General features: G+C 32.2%; 1 protein-coding gene across 16 annotated transcripts in view; it reads left to right on the top strand.

Annotated features, from left to right (window-relative positions):
* Nucleotides 1-25,739, top strand: part of BLTP1 (bridge-like lipid transfer protein family member 1) — a 213,236-nt gene that overhangs the window by 37,125 nt on the left and 150,372 nt on the right. For all 16 annotated transcript variants that reach the window (XM_072755305.1, XM_072755320.1, XM_072755318.1 and 13 more), the window contains exons 8-20: nucleotides 2,221-2,302; nucleotides 2,913-3,106; nucleotides 4,723-4,802; nucleotides 6,908-7,058; nucleotides 10,305-10,461; nucleotides 10,872-10,950; nucleotides 13,250-13,341; nucleotides 14,703-14,820; nucleotides 21,476-21,631; nucleotides 21,918-22,015; nucleotides 23,308-23,486; nucleotides 23,646-23,752; nucleotides 24,784-24,992. In XM_072755305.1, the coding sequence (XP_072611406.1) occupies nucleotides 2,221-2,302; nucleotides 2,913-3,106; nucleotides 4,723-4,802; nucleotides 6,908-7,058; nucleotides 10,305-10,461; nucleotides 10,872-10,950; nucleotides 13,250-13,341; nucleotides 14,703-14,820; nucleotides 21,476-21,631; nucleotides 21,918-22,015; nucleotides 23,308-23,486; nucleotides 23,646-23,752; nucleotides 24,784-24,992 (1,702 nt within the window). The remainder of the gene's footprint in view (nucleotides 1-2,220; nucleotides 2,303-2,912; nucleotides 3,107-4,722; nucleotides 4,803-6,907; nucleotides 7,059-10,304; nucleotides 10,462-10,871; nucleotides 10,951-13,249; nucleotides 13,342-14,702; nucleotides 14,821-21,475; nucleotides 21,632-21,917; nucleotides 22,016-23,307; nucleotides 23,487-23,645; nucleotides 23,753-24,783; nucleotides 24,993-25,739) is intronic.

Raw genomic sequence — 25,739 nt, 5'->3', positions numbered from 1 at the left:
TCTTCCTATCAGTGAATGTGGAATATAGCTCCATTTATTTGATTATTTGATATCTTTTGTCACAGTTTTGTAGTTTTCCTTATGCAGATCTTATATATATGTTGTTAAGTTTATATTTAAGTATTTCAGTTTTTGTGGTGCTTATGTACATGATATTGTAGTTTTAATTTCAAATTTCACTTATTCATTGCTGGTATATAGGAAAGTGATGGACTTTGATATTATTAACTTTGAATCCCACAACCTTGTTATAATCACTTATTGGTTCCAGGAGTTTTTTTGTTAGTTCTTTCAGATTGTCTACACAGATGATTGTGTCATCTGCAAACAAATTCTTATTTCTTCCTTTCCCACCTCAATCCACTCCAGCCTCAGTAAACAACTTCTCTGTTGTATATGATGTTTCTTCTCTATGGAGGACTCTTCATCTTCTTTGCCTAACTCATTCACCCTTCAGGTGTCCCTGATCCTTCTGTGTGTGCTCACAGAATTCTATTTTTTTTCTTTTTTTTTAATAATAAATTTATTTTTTATTGGTGTTCAATTTGCCAACATACAGAATAACACTCAGTGCTCATCCCGTCAAGTGCCCCCCTCAGTGCCCGTCACCCATTCACCCCCACCCCCCGCCCTCCTCCCCTTTCACCACCCCTAGTTCATTTCCCAGAGTTAGGAGTCTTCATGTTCTGTCTCCCTTTCTGATATTTCCTACCCATTTCTTCTCCCTTCCCTTCTATTCCTTTTCACTATTATTTATATTCCCCAAATGAATGAGATAACACTCCTTGCACTAAAATTGCCTATTAACTATTCTTACTCCCATTCTAGACTATAAATTCCCTCAAAACAGAACGGTTGTCATAGTCTCGGTATCCCTGGTCTCTTAGCTCAGTGCCTGGGACATAATATCCATGAAATATTTAATTGGGGATAAATGTCCTCATCATCTGATTGAAAAACTATTAGGTATACAAGGCTAGCTCAACATTCAAAAATCAGTTCACAGGCTAAAAATGAAAAAATCAAATGATCGTATCAATAGATGCAGGAAAAAGTAACAAAATCCAACACTCATTCATGATTAAGATCTCAGAGTAAACTAGGAATAAAGGAGAACTTTGATTTAATAAAGAATATCTACAGAAATCCTACAGTTAACAATACACTTACTGGTGAGAAACTAGAAGCTTTCCCATTAAGATCAGGTACAAAGCAAAAATGTCCCCCTCCTTTTCACCTTTGTGCTAGAAGTACTACCTATTGCAATAAGACGAAAGGAAATAAAAGTTATACACACTGAGAAGGAAGAAAGATGTTGTGACAGCCCAAGGAAGAGATGATCATCAATTGGGTTGGTAACAAAGAGAAGGGAGAGAAGTGGATGGGTTACAGGTATATTTAGGCAAATGAATCCATAAGAAGTGATAGATTAGGTGTGGAGAAGTAGTAAGAAGGATGAGGCAATAATGAATCCAGTTTCTAATTTAATTAGTGGTCATGCTCATGGAATCTAGAGAAAGAGGTTAGAAGGGAGATAGGTTAGTTTCAAATTTAGTTTTAAGCACTGAAGGCTACCTTAGTGGAGATGCCCTCAGAATTGTGATTTAGGAGTTACTGGATTATTGAAGATATATACCTTGAGTTCTCATCTGAAATCTTTAGTGATTGATTTGCTGTGAAATTTTCATATCTTAAATTTTGTATACTTTGTGTATGTCCTATTTCTTTTTTCTTACTCTTGACCTATCATTTTCATTTTATTGAGAGGAAATTTTGTCACAAAGTGTCACAAAGTGATGGAGATAGGGAAGGGAAAGGATCAGCTGAGTTGTCAAAAGTGCTTAGAACAGTAGAAAATATCAAAGCGACTTGTACCTTGGTCATTTGTTGTTTTATTAGTGTAGGTTGTCTTATGAAATATCACATTGTAATGAGTATAATGGTGGATATAATGACAACATACCGTAATTTATACTTTTGTCATTAAAACTTATTATCACTCAAACAACATAGTTTCGTTATTATACTTTTTTGATATATGACAGAGTGCATTCCAAGAGATAATTGAGAGGTATTAGTATTCTGTTAGATGCTGTCTTTATTTTGTTTACTGGAGCAATCATTAGATGCATTTGGAAAGTTACAGCTGGTAACTTTGTGGAGAAGTCAGCTACTTAGGTTTTTCTTATGTATATCTATTTTTCTTTTTCTTTTTCTCAGGGTTAAAGTAAAAACAGAATCTCAAGACCCCACATCTTCATGGAGATCACTTATTCCAGTCATAAAGGTCAATGTGAGCACAGTAAGTAAATTTCGTTACAATTAATATTTGGTGGGTTAATAATGGAAACCCCTATATTTGCAAATAAAATTTTCACTTAAGAAAGTAATTTTATAGAGTTGTTTTGGTTCCAAAGTTCATGAAAGTGTGAAAGAATTAATTCAACACCAATACCATCTTAGCACAAATTTATTAGGTCTTAAGGGTTTTTTAATTCACAAGTACTTAGATTTCTTTATTTTATTTTATTTTATTTTATTTATTTTATTTTATTTTATTTTATTTAATTAATTAATTAATTATAGTCACAGAGAGAGAGAGAGAGAGAGGCAGAGACATAAGCAGGGGGAGAAGCCGGCTCCATGCACCGGGAGCCCGATGTGGGATTCGATCCTGGGTCTCCAGGATCGTGCCCTGGGCCAAAGGCAGGCGCCAAACCGCTGCGCCACCCAGGGATCCCCTTAGATTTCTTTAAACACTGGTCTAAATTGATCAGTGAAATAATTTGAATAGTATATAGTGCTAAAGTGGAATTATTTAGTTGTTGCTTGAAAATGTTTGTTATGAGATCAACTAAGGAAAAATATATGGTCTGTATATTGTGACATAATTTCTCTTATCTATTTTTTAGGGACGTTTGGCCTTTGGAAATCATTACCAACCTCAAACTCTATGTATCAACTTTGATGATGCTTTCTTAACTTATACTACAAAACCACCTTCTAGTCATCTTGACCAATTCATGCATATTGTGAAAGGGAAGCTTGAAAATGTTCGAGTCATGCTAGTTCCTAGTCCAAGATACGTTGGTCTTCAAAATGATGAGTAAGAAAGTTTTATAAAAATAACATAATTTCTTTATATCTAACATAGATATCAATAGATAGATATTTTTCTTTTGCTCTAAGTTGGGCAATAATTGGGTATATGTCTGTATTAAATAAGTTAACAGTATAGTCTTACTTTATAATTATAAGATAAATGGATATCTATTGATGAACTCTAATTTTAAATATTTTCCTATAACATTATAACTATAATTTTTCTATCCTTTTCTCCTTTTCACTATACTTGAGAAACTTATTTTGGGCAATTGAAACTTATTTCTGATGTTTGTAGCTCAGAAAATATACATTACAGGTATGTTTTTATTTCCAGAAGGGATTAGTTATTAATACATTCAACAAGTGTAGTATAGTGAATACCATTTTGAGTTCATGAAAAGTTGAAAATTGAGTCTAAATTACTCTTGGAAAACTGGTGAAGTTAGCATGATACAATTTTAGAACTGTCCCAGCTTTTATCTTTGTGTGCAGGCAGTAAAAAGTTTATAAGAAGCAGGTTTATTCCTTCTTAGTTCCACCTTTTGGCTACCTTGCTTATTAGATTTCCTGGGGATTGCTTAGAATGATAGAGAAGTTTTCCCTACTTGAGTACCAGGAGACTGGGTTTACTTCATCTCATTCTTCATAATCACAAACTTTGGTAAGCATTTTGTAGAATGTGGGCTGTGCACACAGTTCTGTATATTATGGGTAAAAGTTATAACACTGAATAAATCTGGACTATGTGAAATTTACTGGAGTAAGATAAAAAAGTGTTTTATTAATTTTTGTAAAAAAATGTGAAATTGTATTTTTTACCCTTCAAAAGTAAGTATGGAAATTAAATGATACTAAATATTAATGTTTGTCATTTAATACATATTTAGAAGAAGATTGCTAATTTATATATATTATCTAATGATTGAGAAGTCAATTTTAATATGGAAGGAAGATGTATATGAATGATAAAAAGTTGTTGAATCAAAGCAACTAAAGTTTGTGGGAAAGTGATTGTAGAGAAACATTCATTCCAGAATTTTTCAAATTGATCAACTAGATATTCTTGAGAACAGATAAGATAAAGATAATATACAGTTCTTAAAAATAAAAATGACAGCATTTTACAGATATATAAAATATTTCCTATTCAACTGTAAAGTATTATTAATATTAAAATGGTTGAATTTTAAGTTTAAAGTTCTTATTATAAATACAGAATATAATTATTCCAATGATCATTGTTCTTCCATTGTATTTAATTAAAGTTTGATTTAAATTGATCCCTATCATTTAAAACTTAAAATGAAAAATGTAAAGCAGATTTTCTTTTTTCATTTTTTCTTTTTGAAACTAATATATTAACTAAAAATTTTTCAGTACCATTTTATTATTTAGTCTAATATAGAATACAAATATGCAAAACTTAATTGTGTAAAAGATGTCTGTTTTCCCTTAATTGTGTAAAAGATGTTTGTTTTCCCTTTTCAATATACTACACTTGATTGCTCTTTAGGTTTTTTTTTTTCTCTTTTTGTTTTTAACTATTACTACCATAATTAGAATACAGAACATTTTGTATTCTGGAGATACTTAGTTTGCCTTCCCCCCTCCTTATAGGCCACCAAGATTAATGGGAGAAGGGTTTGTGGTGATGCAATCAAATGATGTTGACATCTACTACTACATGGATGAGCCAGGTATTAATCTATGAAAGTATGTTTCATAGCTAAGCTTCTGTTTCCTCTATGAAATATTTATATTTAAAAATATTTTAAGTCTCCCTAGCTAGAATAAAATAAACATCAATAAATGGTAAATATGGATGGAAGAGTGCCTACCTAAAAAATGTCTGTGTCATTTATCAAAAATTTCAATTGAAAATTGAAATTCAGACCAAAGGAACAGTATAGGAATCTTTTATTCAATCTTATTTTCAGAAGTATACCTCAAAAATTGTGAATGCAAGTGACCTCGTGTGAAAACCTTTAGAGAATGTGATGACAGTTAAGGTAGTTCATACTAGCTTGAGAGAAAAAAAAAATCGTAGTATATTAGATTTGAGACTTGAAGTTTAAGGATTGAAATGTAGCTGGTTACAGTACTTTACAGGTGGCTTGAATTTTATAAAAGTAGCCAAATCCTGGATTTTTAGCCCTTTTTTCCTACTTTTTATGCCTTTATGGGGTTTATGAGGTCAGAGTATTTTCAGAGTAAAAGTAGGATGTTAGTTGCCTTTTTCACCATATTGACATCTGCCCTGCTGGTACAAAAGTGATGGTGGGTGAAAGTGTTGGTGTATTAGCATGAATTAAGGCAGTAGTTCCAAACCAAACTAGTAATCACTGTCTTGTTCACTGCCACATATTTACAGTAAAACAAATACCAGTATTACTTTAAAAAACCTTGGTTAAGCAGTAAAAATTATTTTTGTCAAGTCATGACCCTTGAATAAACTTTTAAATATTCAGTGTGATAAAATGGCGAGTACATATAATAATACTTCTGCTACATTCCAGAGTATACTGATCTTTGGAGGAAAAGCACTTGTATAGTTGAGTTCCCACCTGAATTACTTGCTCTTCACGAAGCACCAGTTTTACTTGAAGGAGCAACTAGAGACAAACTATGATTTTGAGTTTTCACATGAAAATCAGAATTTTGGAAAATTTGGGTCTGCTACTGTGTGAGCTTAAGGACTTTTCTGATAAGACCAGTGTTATTAACAAATGTGATTTTAAAAATGTTTAATAATGAAATTTGTCAGTATTTGGAAAACATACGCATGTCTCTGTGAGTCAGTATTTTCCAAATGCATGATGTTAAAAGTTATGCCATGGGTAAAAGATATATTCAAAGTAGAAGATTAGTAACTTTTAATGTATCAGGGTATGAAAAATTCAGTGATAGGGTTTCAGATTCCACATTGCAAATAACTTTTAAGAAACTACCACTTGTTCAATTTTGGTATAGTGTCAGAGAAGAATATCCAAAATTATCTGAAAAAGCTATTAAGATACTCCTCCCTTTTCTGTATACCTATTTGTTTGAGTTTAGGTTTTCCTCAGATCCTTGAACAATAGATTAAATGCAGAAGCAGCTTTGAGAATTTGCTTTTTTTCTACTAAGCTGAGCATTAAAGAGATTTGCCAAAATGAAAACAATGCCAATACTTATTTCTAAAATGAATTTGCTTAATAAATATGGTTATTTTTCATTAAGAAGTATTTTCATTAAAAATGGAATTAAAAAAAATAAAATAAAAATGGAATTAAGGGACTCTTGGGTAGCTCAGCAGTTGAGCATCTGCTTTGGCTCAGGGCATGATCCCGAGGCCCAGGGATCTAGTCCCACATCAGGCTCCCTGGGGGAGCCTGCTTCTCTCTTTCTCTATGTCTCTGCCTCTTTGTGTCTCTCATGAATAAATAAAATCTTTGGAAAAAAAATAAGTACAAATGGAATTAAAACTTCATTTAATTTTTATAAAATAGTTTTCATATCATATTTGTATTAAATTTTATTAAATGAAATATAATGAGTTCATTATTATTAAACATTTCATTGTGTCAACATGCAACGAGTTCTTCGTTACTTTAAAAATAAAATCTAAAAAAATTGCTGGTCCAATTTTGAATACAGTAAATTATGGTAGAGATAATACCAAAAATTCCCACTGTGTATCCTCAGTAATTTTTCAGAGTGTAAAGAGTTACCAGGAGCAAAACATTTTTAGAACTACTGATCTAGAAATCTTTAGACAGTAATTATAAGTAATTGACTTTGTATTGTATATTCTGTAATATAGGACTTGTTCCAGAAGAAACAGAAGAAAATATTGAAGGAGAAATGAGCAGTGAGGATTGCAAATTACAAGATTTGCCTCCATGTTGGGGACTGGATATTGTTTGTGGTAAAGGAACAGACTTTAATTATGGGCCATGGGCCGATAGGCAAAGGTACTTGAGTAAATTATATTTCTAAGTCTTTAAGTATGTCTTTAACTGTATTAAGATAAGCTATAAATTTTATTAACAAGTAGCTTAATATTTTTATAAGCTATTTTATTATGACAGGGTAAGCATTTTAATTCAAATTATAACTTGTTGGTAGAGAAATCGGCATAAGCAAGTTCATTCTGAAGGAGGAGCTAATTTGTTAGAAAAATGATGAGTGAAGAGCATAGTTATTGGTTCCTTTGTTTTTTCTTTTGTATTTAATTAATGAATTTGCCAGGGATTATTGGGCTGTAAAGATTCAGATAAAAGACATACAGTTCAGTTTTAGTGAGGAAAAAGAAACAGAAGAGTTTTGTGAAGGGCTGTAGTAAAGGAAGTGAAAAGTCTTAATGAAAATTAGAAAGGTAATGTACTAGTTTGCTAAGACTGTCATAACTAAGTAGCTTAAACAACAGAAATTTGTCATGGTTCTGGAGGTTAGAGTTCTGAGATCAAGGTGTTGTTGGTAGGATTGGTCCCTTCTGATGGCTGTCAGAGTAGGTTGTGTTCAAGGCTTCTCTCTTGTTTGGAGATGGCCATCTTCTTACTAGTCTTCCCATGGTCTTCCCTTCTGTATGTCTAGTAGGCCTCTGTGTTCACGTTTCCTTGTCTTAGAAGAACTCCAGTCATCTTGGAGTAGGACTCACCCTAACAACCACTTTTTAACTTGATTATCTTTCTAAAAATTCTGTTTCCAAATAGCAAATTCTCAGATACTTGAGGTTAGTACTTCAATATGTGAATTTTTAGGGGGACACAGTTCTTCCCATAACAAGTGTAAAAGTCATCAGAGAAGACTTAGGAAGGCTTTCTAGTAGAGGTAACATGTGAGTTGAATTTTGAAACCTAAGTAGGAGTTAGCCAACAAAAGAAGAGGAGGACAAATAATTGAGACAAAGGAAGAGTTCTGCAAATTCATGATGACAATGGAGGTTGTTAGGAGATTTATAGGTAGTTAAGAAACATTTTATCCTGGAGGTCATGGACAGTGTCTGAAAGGTTTTTTAAATTTTTTAGTCATTCTATTAATTTTGGAGTAATTCTTATTTTAATATATTCTGACCATATTTCTATTTATTGAAGAATTTAAGCACAGACAGGGACATTTACCACTGGTTATGAGGGAACATCTAAATTTTTATGTAAATAGACATTGCCTAAGTTAGTTTTTCTGTTCATAAACTAGCTTAAATGGAGAAATACAAACTAAATCATTCACCAAAGCAGATCATATTGGGCTGTTGATTGATGAAGAGTGCTAATACTGACTTGATATGATGACTCTTTTTATTCTTGTTTTTTTTTTAATCTTTATTTTTATAAATTTATTTTTTATTGGTGTTCAATTTGCCAACATATAGAATAACACCCAGTACTCATCCCGTCAAGTGCCCACCTCAGTGCCTGTCACCCAGTCAACCCCCCCCCTCCCGCCCACCTCCCCTTCTACCACCTCTAGTTCGTTTCCCAGAGTTAGGAGTCTTTCATGTTCTGTCTCCCTTTCTGATATTTCTTGTTTTAAAAAATGTTTTCTACCTAGCATTGTTTGAAGAATTATCTACTTTGTTAAGTAGTATGTTCTATTAAATTTGGTATCTCTAGTATTTAGGAATACCTGCCCCATCAAATGTAACTGTTTAGCAATTGTATGATAAGTTTGTTATTTGAAAACTTGCAATATGCTAATACAATATTTGTTGAGTTCTAGTTATGTTATTTATTAGACTTGAAAATGAACAGCTTAAAATTTCAGGTTAGGAGACAAATGCTTTTCAAATTACTGGTTAAATTTTCATTTTTAGATAACATTTGAGATAAAAGTTTTCCTATAGTAAACTATTCTCTATTTACTGTGGAATAGTTGAAAATGAGGGGTTTTACATCCCATTCAGTAAGTTACATTTATACCTTATTATAGTTAAAAGGAAAAAATTAAAACAATCCTTTAACACAGACACATAAAATATTTTTGCATTTCTAAAATTTGAATCGTGTGATTATTCTTAAACTGTATTTAATTTTGTTACATTAAAAAATATTAGGGTATGTTTACATGAAAGTCCAAACTAAAATTCTTTTACTCTACAGCCATATTCACTTCTAAGGTGATCTTTGTATTCAGTAGATCCTGCCACTGCCAGGAGAAAACAGCAATACCTTTCTCAACCTGGACTTACCAAACCATTCATTCAGATTTATTTAAAAAAAAAAAAAAAGGAAGAAAAGAAAAGTTTATTTTCCCATGGGATTATTTACTAACAATACTTCACTCTTCACTTACATATACATTTCCTCTTTTGTAGCCATTTCCTTTTCTTCTTCCCCATTTTGAGTGTTTACACAAATATGAATTATAACTAGAAATGAATAGTAAGGTCAATTTTCTTAGCATCCACTAAGATGTAAGAAATTTCGGAAGAGGGGCAGCCCAGGTGGTTCAGTGGTTTAGTGCCGCCTTCAGCCCAGGGCCTGATCCTGGAGACCCCGGATCGAGTCCCACATCAGGCTCCCTGCATGGAGCCTGCTTCTCCTTCTGTCTGTGTTTCTGCCTGCCCCCCACCTTGTGTCTCTCATGAATAAATACATAAAATCTGTAAAAAAAAAATTTTTTTTTCGGAAGAAATATCAACTGTTTGCTATTGGATAATTCAGTTTTGTGAAGAGATTTTGATCTCTGATGTAGAATGACTTGTTAGCTTGTAGATTTTTATTTCATTCTACCACTTTTACGTAATTTTTCTGAATCTTTAAGGTATTCAGCTTTTCCTTCATGTTATTTTCTTTCTGGACTCTTGGTTTTAGCTCAGGTCATGATCTCATGGGCTGTAAGATTGAGCTCCACATTGGGTTTCATGCTCAGCAAGAGAGTCTGCTTGAAAATTCTCTCCCCCTGGTCCTCCCCACCCTTGTGGGGATGTATGTATGTACATGCCTGTGCACGCTTTCTATCAAGTAAATAAACAAATCTTAAAAAGATACTAAAAACTTGCTGATCTTTGGAAGTATAAAATATTGGAGAAAAGAGTCTTGTTTTACTGAAAGGAAATTAGAGTAGGTGTTATTTTGTGACTTAATCTTTTTTTCTATTTCATGTCCAATTGTTAAATGAGATAGCAGTGATAATGCAAAGTTAGAATACTGATTTTGCTCCTGTATAGATGTAATATTGTTTGAATAACAAGTTATTCTTTTTACCTCCTTATATAGAGATTGTTTATGGAAGTTTTTCTTCCCACCTGATTATCAAGTTCTGAAAGTTTCTGAAATTGCACAGCCTGGGAGACCACGACAGATCCTTGCTTTTGAACTACGAATGAATATTATTGCAGATGCTACAATTGATTTGCTGTTTACCAAAAACAGGGTGATTATTGAACTAATATAGTAGAAAATAGTGTTTAAAATTTGAACATTATCTTCTAGAGTATTTTCCTGGTGATTTAGATTCATTTCTGTGAGCTTCCCACCACCCTCCCTCTGTAATAATTGTACATATGTACATATGTTGTTTTCATTAAGTGCCAAAAGTAGAAAAAGTTAATAATAAACCTTAATTCTATAGTCTGGTTCTTTTTCTCCTTTAGATCTAGCTAAATTGTTTTAATGTATTTTTAGTAAAACTTTGAACTTTTGTTCTTAGAAACTTTTAATACCTATTAAAAGTATCATTGATGATTTTATTTTGTCTGTGATAACTGAAAAATAAAGATGGGAGTATGATTAAGTAGTGAGAAAATAATTGTTTTATATGGTTTAATTTTTTTCTTTTGATAGGAAACAAATGCTGTACATGTTAATGTAGGAGCTGGCTCATATTTAGAAATTAATATTCCAATGACAGTTGAGGAAAATGGTAAGCTATAATGAGTATTTTTCTATTTTAAATGATAAATAGGGGAATAATTGACACATAAAAAATAGTTTGTTAGCCCACTTAAACTAACATTAATGGGGTTTTCTTTTTCAGCTTTCTATTATGTTTACTTAACAGTACATATTACATAATTTAATTATTTGTGCACCTAGAAAGAAGGGAAAAATTTTTAAATCAAGTTAGGTCTAATGCTTCATTGTACCCTAATACTTCTTTTATTATAAGACTGAGCGTAATTTGTTTAAAATGTATTTTTCCTAGTAGTCAATAGCTCTGCAAGAGCAGGTGCTGTGTGTGTTTTTTAAACTGATGTAAACTTGGTACTGAACCCAGTACTTGGCGTATGGTATATGGACAGTATGAGATAGAATGACTGACTGGTTTTGTTTTAGGTTATATTGTTAATAGATTTTTGTCAGAGTAAGCCTGATCCTTTGAAAAATACAACTTTAAGAAAGCAGAACATTTTATATTTAAAATATTAAATAATACTCTGATTGCTATCGCTTCTTCTGAGCTAATCTAAATTCATTATGCATTTAAAATTTGGACTCTGACACAAGTTAATCAATAATGTGATTAAATACATTTTATTGGGCAGCCCAGGTGGCTCAGCGGTTTGGCGCTGCCTTCGGCCCAGGGTGTGATCCTGGAGACCCAGGATCGAGTCCCAGATTGGGCTCCCTGCATGGAGCCTGCTTCTCCCTCTGCCCGTGTCTCTGCCTTTCTCTCTCTCTCTCTCTCTCTCTCTCTCTCTCATGAATAAATAAACAAAATCTTTAAAAAAATACATTTTGTTAAGTTTATCAAAATATAGCCTTCTTCTTTATTCCTTCTTCTTAGCCTGTTATTATATTTGTAATTGAGAGCAATTAAAATGAAATTCTGCTTTACTTATTCACTTCCTTGAGAGTACAGAGAATAGCAACTTACCCGTATTTTTGTCACTAACCAATAATGTAACTATGGCTAAGTATAATTAGGGTAATTCTTATATCACTCTTCGCTCTCTATTTATTTCTGTCACATTTTTTGCTGCTGGTATAAGAAGAAGGCAGGTTGACTACATTCATCAGCTTGTATAAAAAAATAGCAATTGGTTCTCCCTACTTAGATAATCCATTGTGAGGCAGTAACAGCGTGGCATAGTGTATCTTTTCCCTGTAACTTTGAGGCTCTTTTGATGAAGGTTAAACCTTACCTTAGCTGGTTTTAAAAGAGTGGTAAATCAGAGTATTGAAGCAGATGCTTGAGATTGTCTAGGACTGGTTGATGCAGAGTAGTGAGTTGGAAAGAACATCTTTTAGGGAAACCTTAATTACAGATATATAGTAGGAGGAAAAAGATAGTTGAGGGTTGTGTAAAATTGAGAATGATTCAGTTAAGGAAGTGCCTCTACTATTTTAAAACTGAAATTGCACACAGGGAGACATTTGTACACTTTTTTTTTGGTACAATTATTGGTACACTGGAGTAAGGAAGCCACTGAGGGCTGAGGGAATCAGTATCTCAAGAATACTTATTATGAATTAATGGGAAGTGAGTTATGGGTCTGAAGAAAGCCCACAGTCAGGTTCTTGGTAAAGATTAAGTGGCTTTTAAGATAACTATCTGAGGGGATAAATAGACTTAGGCCTTAGACATTAACAAAATATGATTAAAATACATTTAAAACTTTTTTTTCAGAGATTCAGCTGTTTGAAAAAAATGCCCAGAGCAGGATGCATGTTGTACTAGCCATATAATAGTGACCATAGCATTAGTGTTCATAGAAGGGCAGCCCTTCAAGAAAAGAAGTGAAATACTCTGCACTTTTCTGATTTTGTTCAGAATGTAGCTATGTCATTTGCTAACTGTCATTAATTACAGAAGGAATAGCTGTTGCTTAGAAACTCATTAATAAGGAACAGTTGAAAATGATGAAAATAAGTTCCCTTGAGTAGTGGAAGACGAAAGGACATGGGAGCTTTCTTTAATAGTTGAAAACTGTCATTTAGCGGGTAGACTTATAGTTTTGCACTGGAAAGCAAAATCAGGAGGACATTCTATGAAGATGGAACTTTCTTTCTTCAAGAAGTCTGTCCAAAGAGCTGTCCAAAATGAGAAAGGTCACCTGTTATGACCAAGCTCCCCGTTACTGGGATGTTTTTATATAGTGTCTGATCACCATTTTTCAGGGATTCCTTCTTTGGGTGGTGATGGGAGATGTTTCCAGTACAAAATTTTTAATCATACCTATATTTTTAAAGTTCTTAATTTTTATTTTTTCACTTACTAGGTTATACTCCTGCAATTAAAGGACAGCTCTTGCATGTTGATGCCACCACAAGCATGCAATACCGGACCCTTTTAGAAGCAGAAATGTTAGCAGTAAGTTTAGAGTAAATGATGATATAATGTGTGTGTGTGTGTGTGTGTGTATATATATATATATATATATATATATATATACACACACACATATATATATTTATTTATTTATTATTATTTTTTTTTACATAAAATCTGAATTTGGTTTTAGTTTTTTAATATAAAATTTTTATGACCAGAAGTCATTAAGTGGTTAATCTCATTCAAGAACTACCAGGTGCTCTTGGCCTTATTTTTGTGAAGGAGAGTAGATTCCCAGTGCTGTGGACTCTGGCATCTCTCTTTTGCTCTACTTCTGGTTATGGGCAGAAGGTAATGCTAATGTGGTTTTTAGTCTTTGAAAATGTGAGTATTATTTTTAAATTTCATTTTATGACTAGACTAACTCCCATGTTGTAAAAGAGATAATTTTTCACTATGTTTCTGATCCCATTGGATTCTTTCTCATGGCTTAATAAGTCATTTTGTTTTTTACTTAATGAAGTAAAAAGAAGAAAATCTTACTGATACTGCAGATTGCTCCATATTAGAAAAAAAAATAGAAATGCTTATGATTAAAATTGCACAGTGGGGACACATTTCATTAATCAGGCAAATTATTCCTTATTAGGGAGGACAACAATAACAATAATAACAAAAGCCACTATGTAAAATGGCTGATACTCAGAAAAGATTCTTTTATAAGCTGGTGTCATTAGATCCTTAATTGTCTAAAAAAAAGTATATTTATACATGATATATATGTAAATTAAGAGGAAAAATTTGAAATTACCAAGAATATATTAGATACTATAAATGTATATTAAACTGGCATATTCAGCATTTGAATGAATTCCTGAGCTATTGCTGATAAATGGTGCAGTGCAATAATGCTATTCCTGGTCAGGCAACTCTTACCTTTAGCAGAAACTTTGGCAGATGAAATACATAATAAAGCACCTAAAATACATGATAAAGCACTACTACCAAACTGCCAAATGGGCACCTGGAAAGCACTGGAGGCCAAACCCAGAGCTTCTCATGTAATAGATTAGGCTTAAGGATGAATTGTGACATTGGTTGTTACTCTGGTAACGATAGTTTAGCTAGACTACAGTATCGAAATCATAGCCTGATTTGTTGTTCTTAAGTTTTTCTGGACACATCATGGCTTAGTATTTCAAAGAGCTGGATGTAACCATGGATACTGACCTTTAGCCACAGTAATATTAGAATCTCAAAGGGACCTTCTGTTCAGCTCAGCAGGAAAATAAGTTTTAATTAGTCCACTGGTGTGTGTGTGTGTGTGAATTTATTTCTATGCTCTTCACATAATGTCACATTTTAAGCTCTAACATTTTTACTTAACATTTCATTTGCAGTTCCACATCAATGCCAGTTATCCCCGAATATGGAACATGCCACAGACTTGGCAGTGTGAATTAGAGGTTTATAAGGCTACCTACCACTTCATCTTTGCACAGAAGAACTTCTTTACTGGTAATTTTTTAATAAATGTAAATACAGTGAGATTTATCACAGTGAACTTGTTTACGTTCAGTAAATTTTGCTTTTAGATTTAACATAGGGATTTGGTGATACAGTTAATATATTTTTTTAAACTTCTTTTTTGGGCTAAGAATATAAAACAGAAAATTTAAATACAGATATTTTGTGTTCTCTTTTACCACAAACAAGGAAAATGTCAACCCAGAATTGGGCTTACAAAAAAATGAAAGAACTCATCTTAGACTGGTGCTTTATGTCCGTCTAGTGGGGGTAATTTAGGGAGGATGAACCAATTTCTTTCTTTTCCTGAATTAGGCATCAGCATGGCTTCATTATATTTTTTCAATTATTGTCATTCACAAATAGTATATTCAGATAGTTAAATATTTTATTTTTTTACTTTTTTGAAGTATAGTTGACACGTTACATTAGTTTTGGTTGTACAACATAGGGATTCAACAACTCTTATCTATTATGCTGTGCTCACCACAAGTCTAGCTACTGTCTGTCAGCTTACAATGATATTACAATACCATTGACTATATTTCCTATGCCATGCCTTTTATTCCAGTGACTTACTCTTTCCATAGCTGGAAGCCTGTACCTTCCACTTCCTCTTACCTATTTTCCTCATCTCTTTACCCTCCTCCCCTCTGGTAATCATCAGTTTATTTTCTTTGTTTGTGCTCTTTGTTCTGTTTGTTAGATTCCAGATGTAGATGAAATGTTGTTGTTGCAAATGGCAAAATTTTATTTTTTATAGCTGCTTAATATTCCTCTGTGTGTGTGTGTACATGTGTACGTACACATACACACACACCACATCTTCTTTATTCATCTATTGTGGACACTTAGTTTACTTCCATATCTTGACTATTGTAAGTAATTCTGCAATAAACATAGGGATGCATACATTTTTTTTGAATTAGTGTTTTCATTTTCTTTGGGTAAATACTCAGTAGTGGAATTACTGGATCATTCGGTATTTCTGTTTTCCCCAGTGTCTGTACCAACTTACATTTGCACCAACAGTGTACAAGGGTATGTTATTTTTGTATTTGGAGCTCCTACTTACTCTTTTATATTTGCATGGATATTGATTTGATGTTATCATTAATTGGAAAAAAATTCCTTTATTTCTTGAAGCATATTATGATAGCTACTCATATTTTATGGGTTTAGGAACATGTGGTCTTGGTCTCTAACATAAATAATACTACACAAAAATAAGTTGTATCTATAGAACTTTCCCATAAAGTTTAGCTAAATGGAGTTGATCTGATTTGCCAGGGTCAGTGGCTACCCCAGAGCACCTAATATTTGCTTTACAGATTGCTACATTTATCCATCCATCTATTCATCCATGCATCTGTGCCTATGTCCACCAGTCATTTATAGGCTTCTGATCTGTGCTGAGTACTATTAGATATTTGGGAATATAGTAATAGTCAGGTGTTCATAGATAGTTGTGCCCTCACATTATTTACTAGCAATATGATGTTGGGCAAATTATCTAATTATTTTGCCTCTGTTTCCTTATCTGTGAAATAGAGATAATAATTGATACCCTAATTTTGCTATTGTTAGAGTTTGGGTATTTTATAATGCCATTATTACAAAATGTTCAATTGTAAGTCTTTTATCTTTTTTCCTGGTTTGTTTGGGAACTTTATCATGGGGACTAGATAGAAAGCTTCTGTGTTCTTGGAGATATATAATTCTTCAAGGATCAAGTCAGGGTCCCGGTAGTAGAGGATATAACAGAACCCCAAGGCAACTTAAACTTTTGTCAGTAAAGCTGAACATTGAATAAGTACTGCTCAATTCAGATTTATTTAAAAAGAAAAACAAAACTAATTCTTATAGTGTGTATTATGTGTTTGTCTCTGTTCTAAGCAATTTGCACATATTGAATTGTTGAATTCTTATAATTCCTGAGATCGATATTATTGTTATCCTTGTTTTACAGATGAGGAAAGTAAGTTACAGAGTGGTCAAGCAGTTTGTCCAGGGTCACACAACTAGTAAGTCTGTCGAGCTAGTGTTCCAACCCAAGTCATCTGGCTCGAGAATCTGTTTACATATAGTTTCTTCAGCAGTAGCAGTTTTCCTCTCACTTAAGATTTTGCAGTTTTAACTTTGCTAACCTTTTAAAATAGGTTTCTGTTTTCAAGCCTTAATCCTTCACATTGTTTTTACTCCAGACTTCACATTCTTAGACTTTGATAAGTCTGAGTGCTAAGAATAGTTGGAGTAGATAATTCCTCAAGATTTAAATTTTTAATTTTGTGGTAACACTTTCATTTAGGCTGACCATTGTGTTAGTCACATTCAAACAACCAACTAAGCGTTTCCCAAGTTACAATCATGTTTTCCCTAAGTTTTTTTTTCTAAATTATTTTCTTTATTTCTAATCTGTAAGTTTATACATATTGCAATTCACTGTTTTGGTTATATCTTTCTAAAATTTATTTGGAGAAATTTAAAGAAAATAGGTAAAAAACTTAAAGTTCTCAATTCTAGAGTTTACAGCTGTAACTTTTATTCATATTTCTTCTATTGCTTCTTAGAATCCTTTAAAAACTTATTTATTCTTTAAAAAGGATAATTATTAGTAATATGTTTAGCCTAGGAGTGAACGAACTTGGTTATAGTGTTTGAATTGCTGTTTTCTTTTCTCAGTTTTATATTTTTCTAATGACAGAATTCTGCAGAAAACAAATGATCTAATTTGATCTGAGGGAATGCCTAATAATATTCCTCAGTAGCCATTTTTATGCCAATTATTACGTGAAGTTCTTAAGAGATTTTAGTGTGGGGCAAAGACAGCTTTATGATAAATATAATAAGGAATCTCAGGAATTAAAGATGTAAAAAAAAGGCAGAAATGGAGTCTCTTCTGCTAATACAAAAATTGATTTATATTTACTCTGATGAAGGGGAGAAGACAATGTTAACAACATTGCAAAGCTCCAATACAATTAACTGACATTTTATAGGGTATTAGCCTGACAACCTAATTGTAAAGTCAATTGTAGATGATTTTTTTTTTCCAGATGAATGTTTGGATTACCAACTTAATAACTTTATTAAGTTTTTATTTAAGTTCCAGTTAGTTAACATACAATGTAATATTAGTTTCAGGTGTATAATATAGTGATTCAGCACATACATACAATACCCAGTGTTCATCACAACTTAATAACTTAAAAAATTTTTTGTCTAAAAAAGTAAGGCAGTCATCAAGAAAATAATTCCTTTTTTAAATTAAATTATTTGATAAGGCCATCTGCTAATGAGAGCAGCTTTTGGTTTAAAGAGAAAACAATTAGATATAGTTGTTGAGGCTAGTAAAATATTTTGCCATATTTTAAAATATTATCAGTAAGGATATTGTATAAGATGGGAAGGAAACTATATTGCAGAATATCTTGAAATTTCATGGAAGAAAAAAAACAATAAGATTTGTTAAAATAATTGGCTAATAACTTTATAAACATATTAGCTTCCTGAGATGATAATGGATAATTTGAATTTGTGTTTATTTTACTAGCAATTATGTCTCAATCTTTTAACTAGAAGTGTAAAGTAGATAAATGTAATCAATGTAAGTTGAAAGTCTCTTAATAATGAAATTTAAACCATGATCTCAGCCCACAAATAATTTATGGGTATGTCACTTTATGGGCATTTTTTGTTTTGCATTATTTATCAAGTATATTGGCATGTGTACTAGACCTAAATAAATGAAGCAATACAAAACATTATATATATGTTGAGTGCTAGCATGAACTGAAACTAACAAAAGGGTGTAAGACACGAATACAGAGGAAATCGTTGTGACCTGAAGGTAATCAGAGAAAGTAAGGGAAAGACCATAAGATCTAAAATGGGATATGTAAATGAACTCAGTAATAATAACTGATTATTTGTATAGTATGTCTTCATAGAAATTCTAAAACATGTTCATTTATATTACCTTCATGACTCTGAAAAGAGGTAACTATTATTGCTATCCCTGAGTGAGGAAATTGAAGCGGGAAACATCCAATGACTTAGGCAGACTCCGTGAGGCTAGTAAGTGGAAGAGATATTTAAGTACTTTTTTTCTTTGACTGTGGATCCTTTGCTCTCTCTGTAGTATCCTTTTGTTGTTAATGATGGTTAGAGTTTTCCTTTATCAGAGAGGATAGATACAAAGAGTATAATTATTTTAGATGGGATGAATAGTTTGAGTAAAAGTACAGAACTAAAAATGTTGACGAAGAATGAAAGTGATAAAATCAGCTTGACAAATAAATTTATACTGTAGAGTTTGTTCATTCCAGAGATGACTTTTGGGTATCTCTCAATTGCTAGCCATTGTGCTAAAGAATAAAGCTAGCAAGTTGGGATGGAGTCACGTTAGTTAGGTAGGGTGGCAAGTAGAAGTAAAACTTCAGAAGTAAGCATACAGAGTATATAGTATGATAAACCACTATGATTACTTGTTTAGTGAAATAAAAATACATTTGAAGTAAAATTGTCAAGTGAAGTTTTTATAGAACAGGTTAATTTCCATATTCAGTTGACTTAAAATTTAATATTAATTTAAATTATTGACATTTGATATTAAATATATTATTTTGCCATTTTATAAGAGAGATTTTTATTTTTATTTTTTTATAAGAGAGATTTTTAATGTACACAAGCTACTGTACATTGCAGCTAAATTTTAAATGATAATGAAATCATAATTTCATATGATATTATATAAGATAAATTTGACTTCTGATTTTATTATTGAATATAGTACTTTTCAGTTTAAAGACCTCATTTAAAATCCAAAGAAACTGGGATACCTGGGTGTCTCAGTGGTTGAGTGTCTTCCTTTGGCTCAGGTCATGATCCTGGGTTTCTGGGAACGATTCCTATATCAGGCTCCCCAGAGGGAGCCTGCTTCCCCTCTGCCTACGTCTCTGCCTCTTTCTGTGTCTCTCATGAATAAATAAATAAAATCTTAAAAAAATAAATCCAAATAAACTACTTTAAATATTTAATTATTTTTACCTACTATTTTCTTTAGAATATCTTTAATATAAAATGCTTCCATAGAGTGCTTACCCTGTAGCAGTTACTTTGCTAAAACTTCAAACATACCATCTCAGTTCTCACAGCAAGTCTGTGAAGTTGTCCTCATTTTGTAAAAGAGAAAACTGATAGCGTTTACATTAATTAAGATTGCATTGCTAGTAAAATGGTAAAGTCAGAATTTAAACCCGGACTGTCTGCTGTCAAAGTGTGTTATAATACTGCTTCTAATTGTTTCTCTCTCTCTCTCTCATTTACACAAAGCTCAATTTTATATGCATAGCACTGTGTTATATACAATGAGTATACAGAGATGAACTTGACACCTTTAGGAGGAGACCATGTACTGAAAGATAATGATTGCTGGGAGTATATGCACATAAGCGATGTGAATGCCTGAAGAAAAAGTAAAGCTTTTTAGATTAGTGTTAATGCTTTTATAAGATTAGTGCTTTTATAATAAAGAGTTTTTGCCTATTGAGATTAAAATAAAAAGGTAACAAAGGATAAGCAGACTAAATAAATGAATAGTTTTAAAAAGCAGCACTTAAAACCATGCAAATCAGCAGTACAGCAAATCAGAAATCAGAGATTATTGACTGTAAATATTAACAGGGCCAAGTTTGTGTTCACCATTATAGTCTGGCACACAGTAGACCCTCTGTAGGTATTTGTTTAATGAGTAAATCAACATGAAAAAATGCTCAACCCTACTTGTAATTAGGAAATTCAACTAAAATAAGTTTTCAGTTATTATCTATTAGTTACCAAGCTACAACCTCCCGCTACCCGCAGAGAAAAAGAGAAGGAAAGAGGGAAAGGTGGAAAGAAGTATAATGCAGGAGAGAGTACAATGATAGATAGTCAAGCATAGATTTCCTGTAGAAGTATAAATGATTTCACTATTCTTGGGAAGCAGTCCTGTAATTTACAATAGTTTTGAAAAAATTTATAAACTTTGACCTAGCCATTCCACTTCTGGAATCTATACTGACAAAGTACTCCTGAATATCTAAAATATCTTGCATGAAAATATACATAAAATAATATATAACACAAAAATTCGGAATGAGTCTAAATATCCAAAGTTACTAAATGGCTAAGTAAATCAGTCCTGGCAAACGTCTTTAATGAGCTCGGATTAAAGGTTTTGTTAATGTGTATTGAAATAACATGGAAAAATTTTGAGTTCAATAAGGAAAAAGCAATATATAAAATATGTACATCTAGAATAGTATAAAAATCTACATAAAAAAACTAGAAAACTATTGATAATGCTGGATATTTGGGTAGTGGATATTCAGGTGTTTTTTTTCTCCTTTCTAAAATTTCTTTAAAACATAATAGGTATATAAAATGCATGAAATATCTCTTACTTGGAACTGTGATTAGTAGGTAAACACTGGTTTGCTATTAAATCATTTACTTATATCTTAATCATCTTTTAGCATTTCAGTATAAAAGTTCTTTTAGTAGCAAAAGAAAAATTTATTTTTGACTGGTGGTAGAATATTTATATTTTGTTTTCTGGATTGCAATTAATTTTGCTTTCTGTCTCCCACTCACATAATTTTAGATTTAATTCAAGACTGGTCGAGTGATAGTGCTCCAGATATTTTTTCATTTGTGCCATATACATGGAATTTTAAAATCATGTTTCATCAATTTGAAATGATTTGGGCTGCTAATCAACACAACTGGATTGACTGTTCCACTAAACAACAGGAAAATGGTAAGAACTTCTTAAAAATTAAGGTCAAGTATTCTATTCCTTAAGACAAATAACAACAGAAATTGACATCGATTTTGTAGTTTTACTAGATACTAGAATTGGTCTTTTTTCCATTGTCTTACAATACTCTCAGAGAACTACTTCAGAGTTTTTATTAGCTAATAATAATAATAATAAGCATATTATCTTTCATTTTTTTAGTTATGTTTTTAAGGCATTTTTTCTTTAAAGCTTTATTGAAGTTAAAAGTAAATTTTCTCTCTTTTTCTCCCTGCTCTTTTTGTAGTGTATCTGGCAGCCTGTGGGGAAACATTAAACATTGATTTCTCTTTGCCTTTTACGGACTTTGTTCCAGCTACGTGTAACACCAAGTTCACTTTAAGAGTATGTATAATTGTGTGCATTCTTTATTCCACAGGTTTATTAGTAAGTTTGATTTCCCAAAGCTTGTAATTACTTTTCCCTGCCTGTCTCTTTGCTATCCTGTGGTATTTTAGCTTTCCACCATTGTTCATGAGCTTCAGTGTCACAGAAATTGCTGTTTCTTTTTTTGTAGTTAACAGTAATGTTCTATCCTTCCCCTAAGTTCCCTGACTTCCCTTGAGGAGTTAGGCGATAAAAAGAAAATACCCTGAGTTGATTATTTTCTTAACCACAGCTCATTTCTAACCTTGGTGGCTAACTTACATGTTCTTTTGAAAACCCATTCTAGCTCTCATGTTTATAGTATATGTATTAGATTTTATACTTTCCTATATTTCATTACTAATTGTAAACATGAATACAAGGGTTAGTCACAAAATACCTTTCTTCCTTTTCTCTGAAAGGGAACTCTAATGAGTTTAAAATTTTGTGGAAAAAAAATTAAATTTTGTGGAACGCCTATTTTTAGGGTATGGGCAATCAGAAATAGTTGTAGTATTGATGGAGGTTATGGTGTTAAAAAAAATAAGAGCAACTAATAACAAACATTTTCTGTGTGCCAGACACTATTCCAAGTGCTTTACGTGTTTTAACTCATTTCATTCTCAGAACATTTTTCTTGAGGTAGTTGTTATCTGCATTTATGAAATCAGAAACAGAAACTGAGTTTATGTAACTTGTGGCCCGTGAGTGGCTGACTTGGACTTTGAACCCAAGTGGCATAGGTTAGACCTTCATTCTCTTAACCACTCTTCTATGCTGCTAGTTAAGAAATCTGGCATCACGGCACCCTAATGTGTATAGCAGCATTATCAACAATAACCATTTTATGGCAAGAGCCCAAATGTGCATCAACTGATAAATGGATAAAGAAGTTGTGGTATATATACACACAATGGAATATTATTCAGCCTTCAAAAAGAATGAAATCTTGCTGTTTGCTAGGAAGTGGATGGAGCTACAGTGTATTATCCCATAGAAGATAATTTTTTTACTGTTTTGTGGAGACTATGCTATTTATTTCCGTGATTTTTTCCCCTAATTTTCTAATCAGAAATTAGTTTTAGTCAATGTAAAATATTATTCCAGTTATTTAACTGACTGTTGATCATAAAATCTGCCTTTGAAATTTATGTTCATTTTCTTTTGAATTTATTCTCGATATTATTATACGTAACTTTGGCTATAAGTAGAAATCTAACATATTTATGTACCTGTTTTATTACTTTGGGTAAAGATAAATTCTTTTTTAGGGAGAAGATGTTGATCTTCATTTATTTCTACCAGATTGCCACCCTAGTAAATATTCATTATTTATGCTGGTAAAGAATTGCCATCCAAATAAAATGACTCATGATACTGGTATTCCTGCTGAGTGTCAAAGTGGCCAGAAAACAGTTAAACCAAAATGGCGGAATATTACACAAGAAAAGTAAGTATATAAAATTAGTGATTTAAGTATTTTGTGTTTATATGTGGAGAAAATTCTTCTGATTCTTTCAAACAATAGTGGTAAAAGTTGTGACTGGTATTTGTATACAATTAAAAGAATAAAATACCTGACCAGAACTTTATTTTTTGTTCTTCAAAGATCTGGTTGGGTTGAATGCTGGACTGTACCAAGTGTCATGCTTACAATTGATTATACATGGCATCCAATTTATCCACAAAAAGCAGATGAGCAGCTAAAACAATCATGTAAGTGTTTTTATATAATTTTTATATAATTTGTACTTTGGAACATCTGGTTTTATGATTGATAACTATTAAAAATATAAGAGAAAAAATTTTAAATATGGAAATATATATTTTCATTTGACATAATTGTATACATTTAAAAACCTTTAGGATTTTTGGCATAATTATAATTAACTTTCATTGAGCATTTACTATGTTTCAAATACTAGACCAAGCTGTTTACTGGTTTGCATTATCTCACTTAATCCTTACAACTACTCTGAGATAATTGTTATTATTGTTATAGTAGATTTGAATAAATATGCTCAGAGAAAGTAAATAATTTTTTCAAGTTCTGCCAAACTAGAATATCAAATAAGATGTGAATATACTACCTTCCTTTCTTTCTTTCTTTCTTTCTTTCTTTCTTTCTTTCTTCTCTCTCTCTCTCTCTCTCTCTCTCTCTCTCTCTCTCTCTCTCTGTATTTAAAGCACTTGGCTTCATGAAATGTTATTTTTTTAATGCATTTTCAAAACTATCATATCATAGCTTCCTTGAAGCTTATGTACCTGTTACCATGATCCAAAATAAAATTAGAGTCAAGTGATATTTTCTTTGTATTTTTCCTGTGAGTTAAGTGTTAAAGAATAGTTTTCATAATTATTCTTACGTTCAGAGCTTGATAATATCACACTGTATTTGAATAGCTGTTTATGTGAAAACTGCTTTGTACTTTAATGCCCAAGTATAGATAAAGCCTATTTGTCACCTGAATTTATATTATAGGGACTCAAGAATGTTAATAGGAAATGTTCATTGATTCTATGCCATCTGATTTATGTATCTCTACACATATTTCAATAAAGTCTGTTTTATTTCGCATTCTTAATTATTAGACTTGCAAGTCTATTTTCATTATGTATTACAGATACTATATCAGAGATAGCTACTTTCATGAAAAATTACAAAATAGAATTTCTTAGTGAAGAGTTCCTTAAAGAACTTCTAAGAAATTCTCTGCCACAAATTTTTTTTCCTTAATTTTTTCCAGTGTCAGAAATGGAAGAAACAATGCTATCTGTATTAAGGCCATCCCAGAAAACATCAGATAGAGTTGTTTCTTCTCCTTCTACTTCTTCACGCCCACCTATTGATCCCTCAGAACTTCCACCTGATAAGCTTCATGTAGAAATGGAACTTTCCCCAGATTCTCAAATAACTCTCTATGGACCGCTATTAAATGCCTTCTTATGTATAAAGGTATGATTTTTAAAAAATCTTACACATTTTTAAAATTTGTTACATTCTATTTTTTAAAATTTTATTTAAATTCAATTAATTAACATATAATGTGTTATTGGTTTTAGAGGTAGAAGTTAGTGATGCATCAGTGCATGTAATACCCAATGTTCATTATATCACATGCCCTCCCTAATGTCTATCACCCAGGTACCCTGCCCCCTCCACTGCCTTCTCCTCCAGCGACCCTCAGTTTGTTTCTATGATTATGAGTCTCTTATGGTTTGTCTCCATGATTTCGTTTGTTTTATTTTTTTCTACTCTCCTCCTGTGATCCCGTTTTGTTTCTTAAATTCCACATATAAATGAAATCATACGATAATTATCTTTTTCTTTTTTTTTTTTTTTTTAAAGATTTTATTTATTTATTCATGAGAGACAGAGAGAGAGAGAGAGAGAGAGGCAGAGACACAGGCAGAGGGAGAAGCAGGCTCCATGCACCAGGAGCCCAATGTGGGATTTGATCCCGGGTCTCCAGGATCGCGCCCTGGGTCAAAGGCAGGCGCCAAACCGCTGCGCCACCCAGGGATCCCGATAATTATCTTTTTCTTTTTTTTTAAATATATTTTTTTAATTTTTCTTTATTTATGATAGTCACACAGAGAGAGAGGGAGAGAGGCAGAGACACAGGCAGAGGGAGAAGCAGGCTCCATGCACCGGGAACCCGACGTGGGACTCGATCCCAGGTCTCCAGGATCGCGCCCTGGG

The sequence above is a fragment of the Vulpes vulpes genome, chromosome 4 (genome assembly GCF_048418805.1).
Source record: "Vulpes vulpes isolate BD-2025 chromosome 4, VulVul3, whole genome shotgun sequence".
NCBI lineage: Eukaryota > Metazoa > Chordata > Mammalia > Carnivora > Canidae > Vulpes > Vulpes vulpes.
The sequence above is the reverse complement of the archived record's forward strand: the minus strand, read 5'-3'. Positions and strand labels throughout refer to the sequence as shown.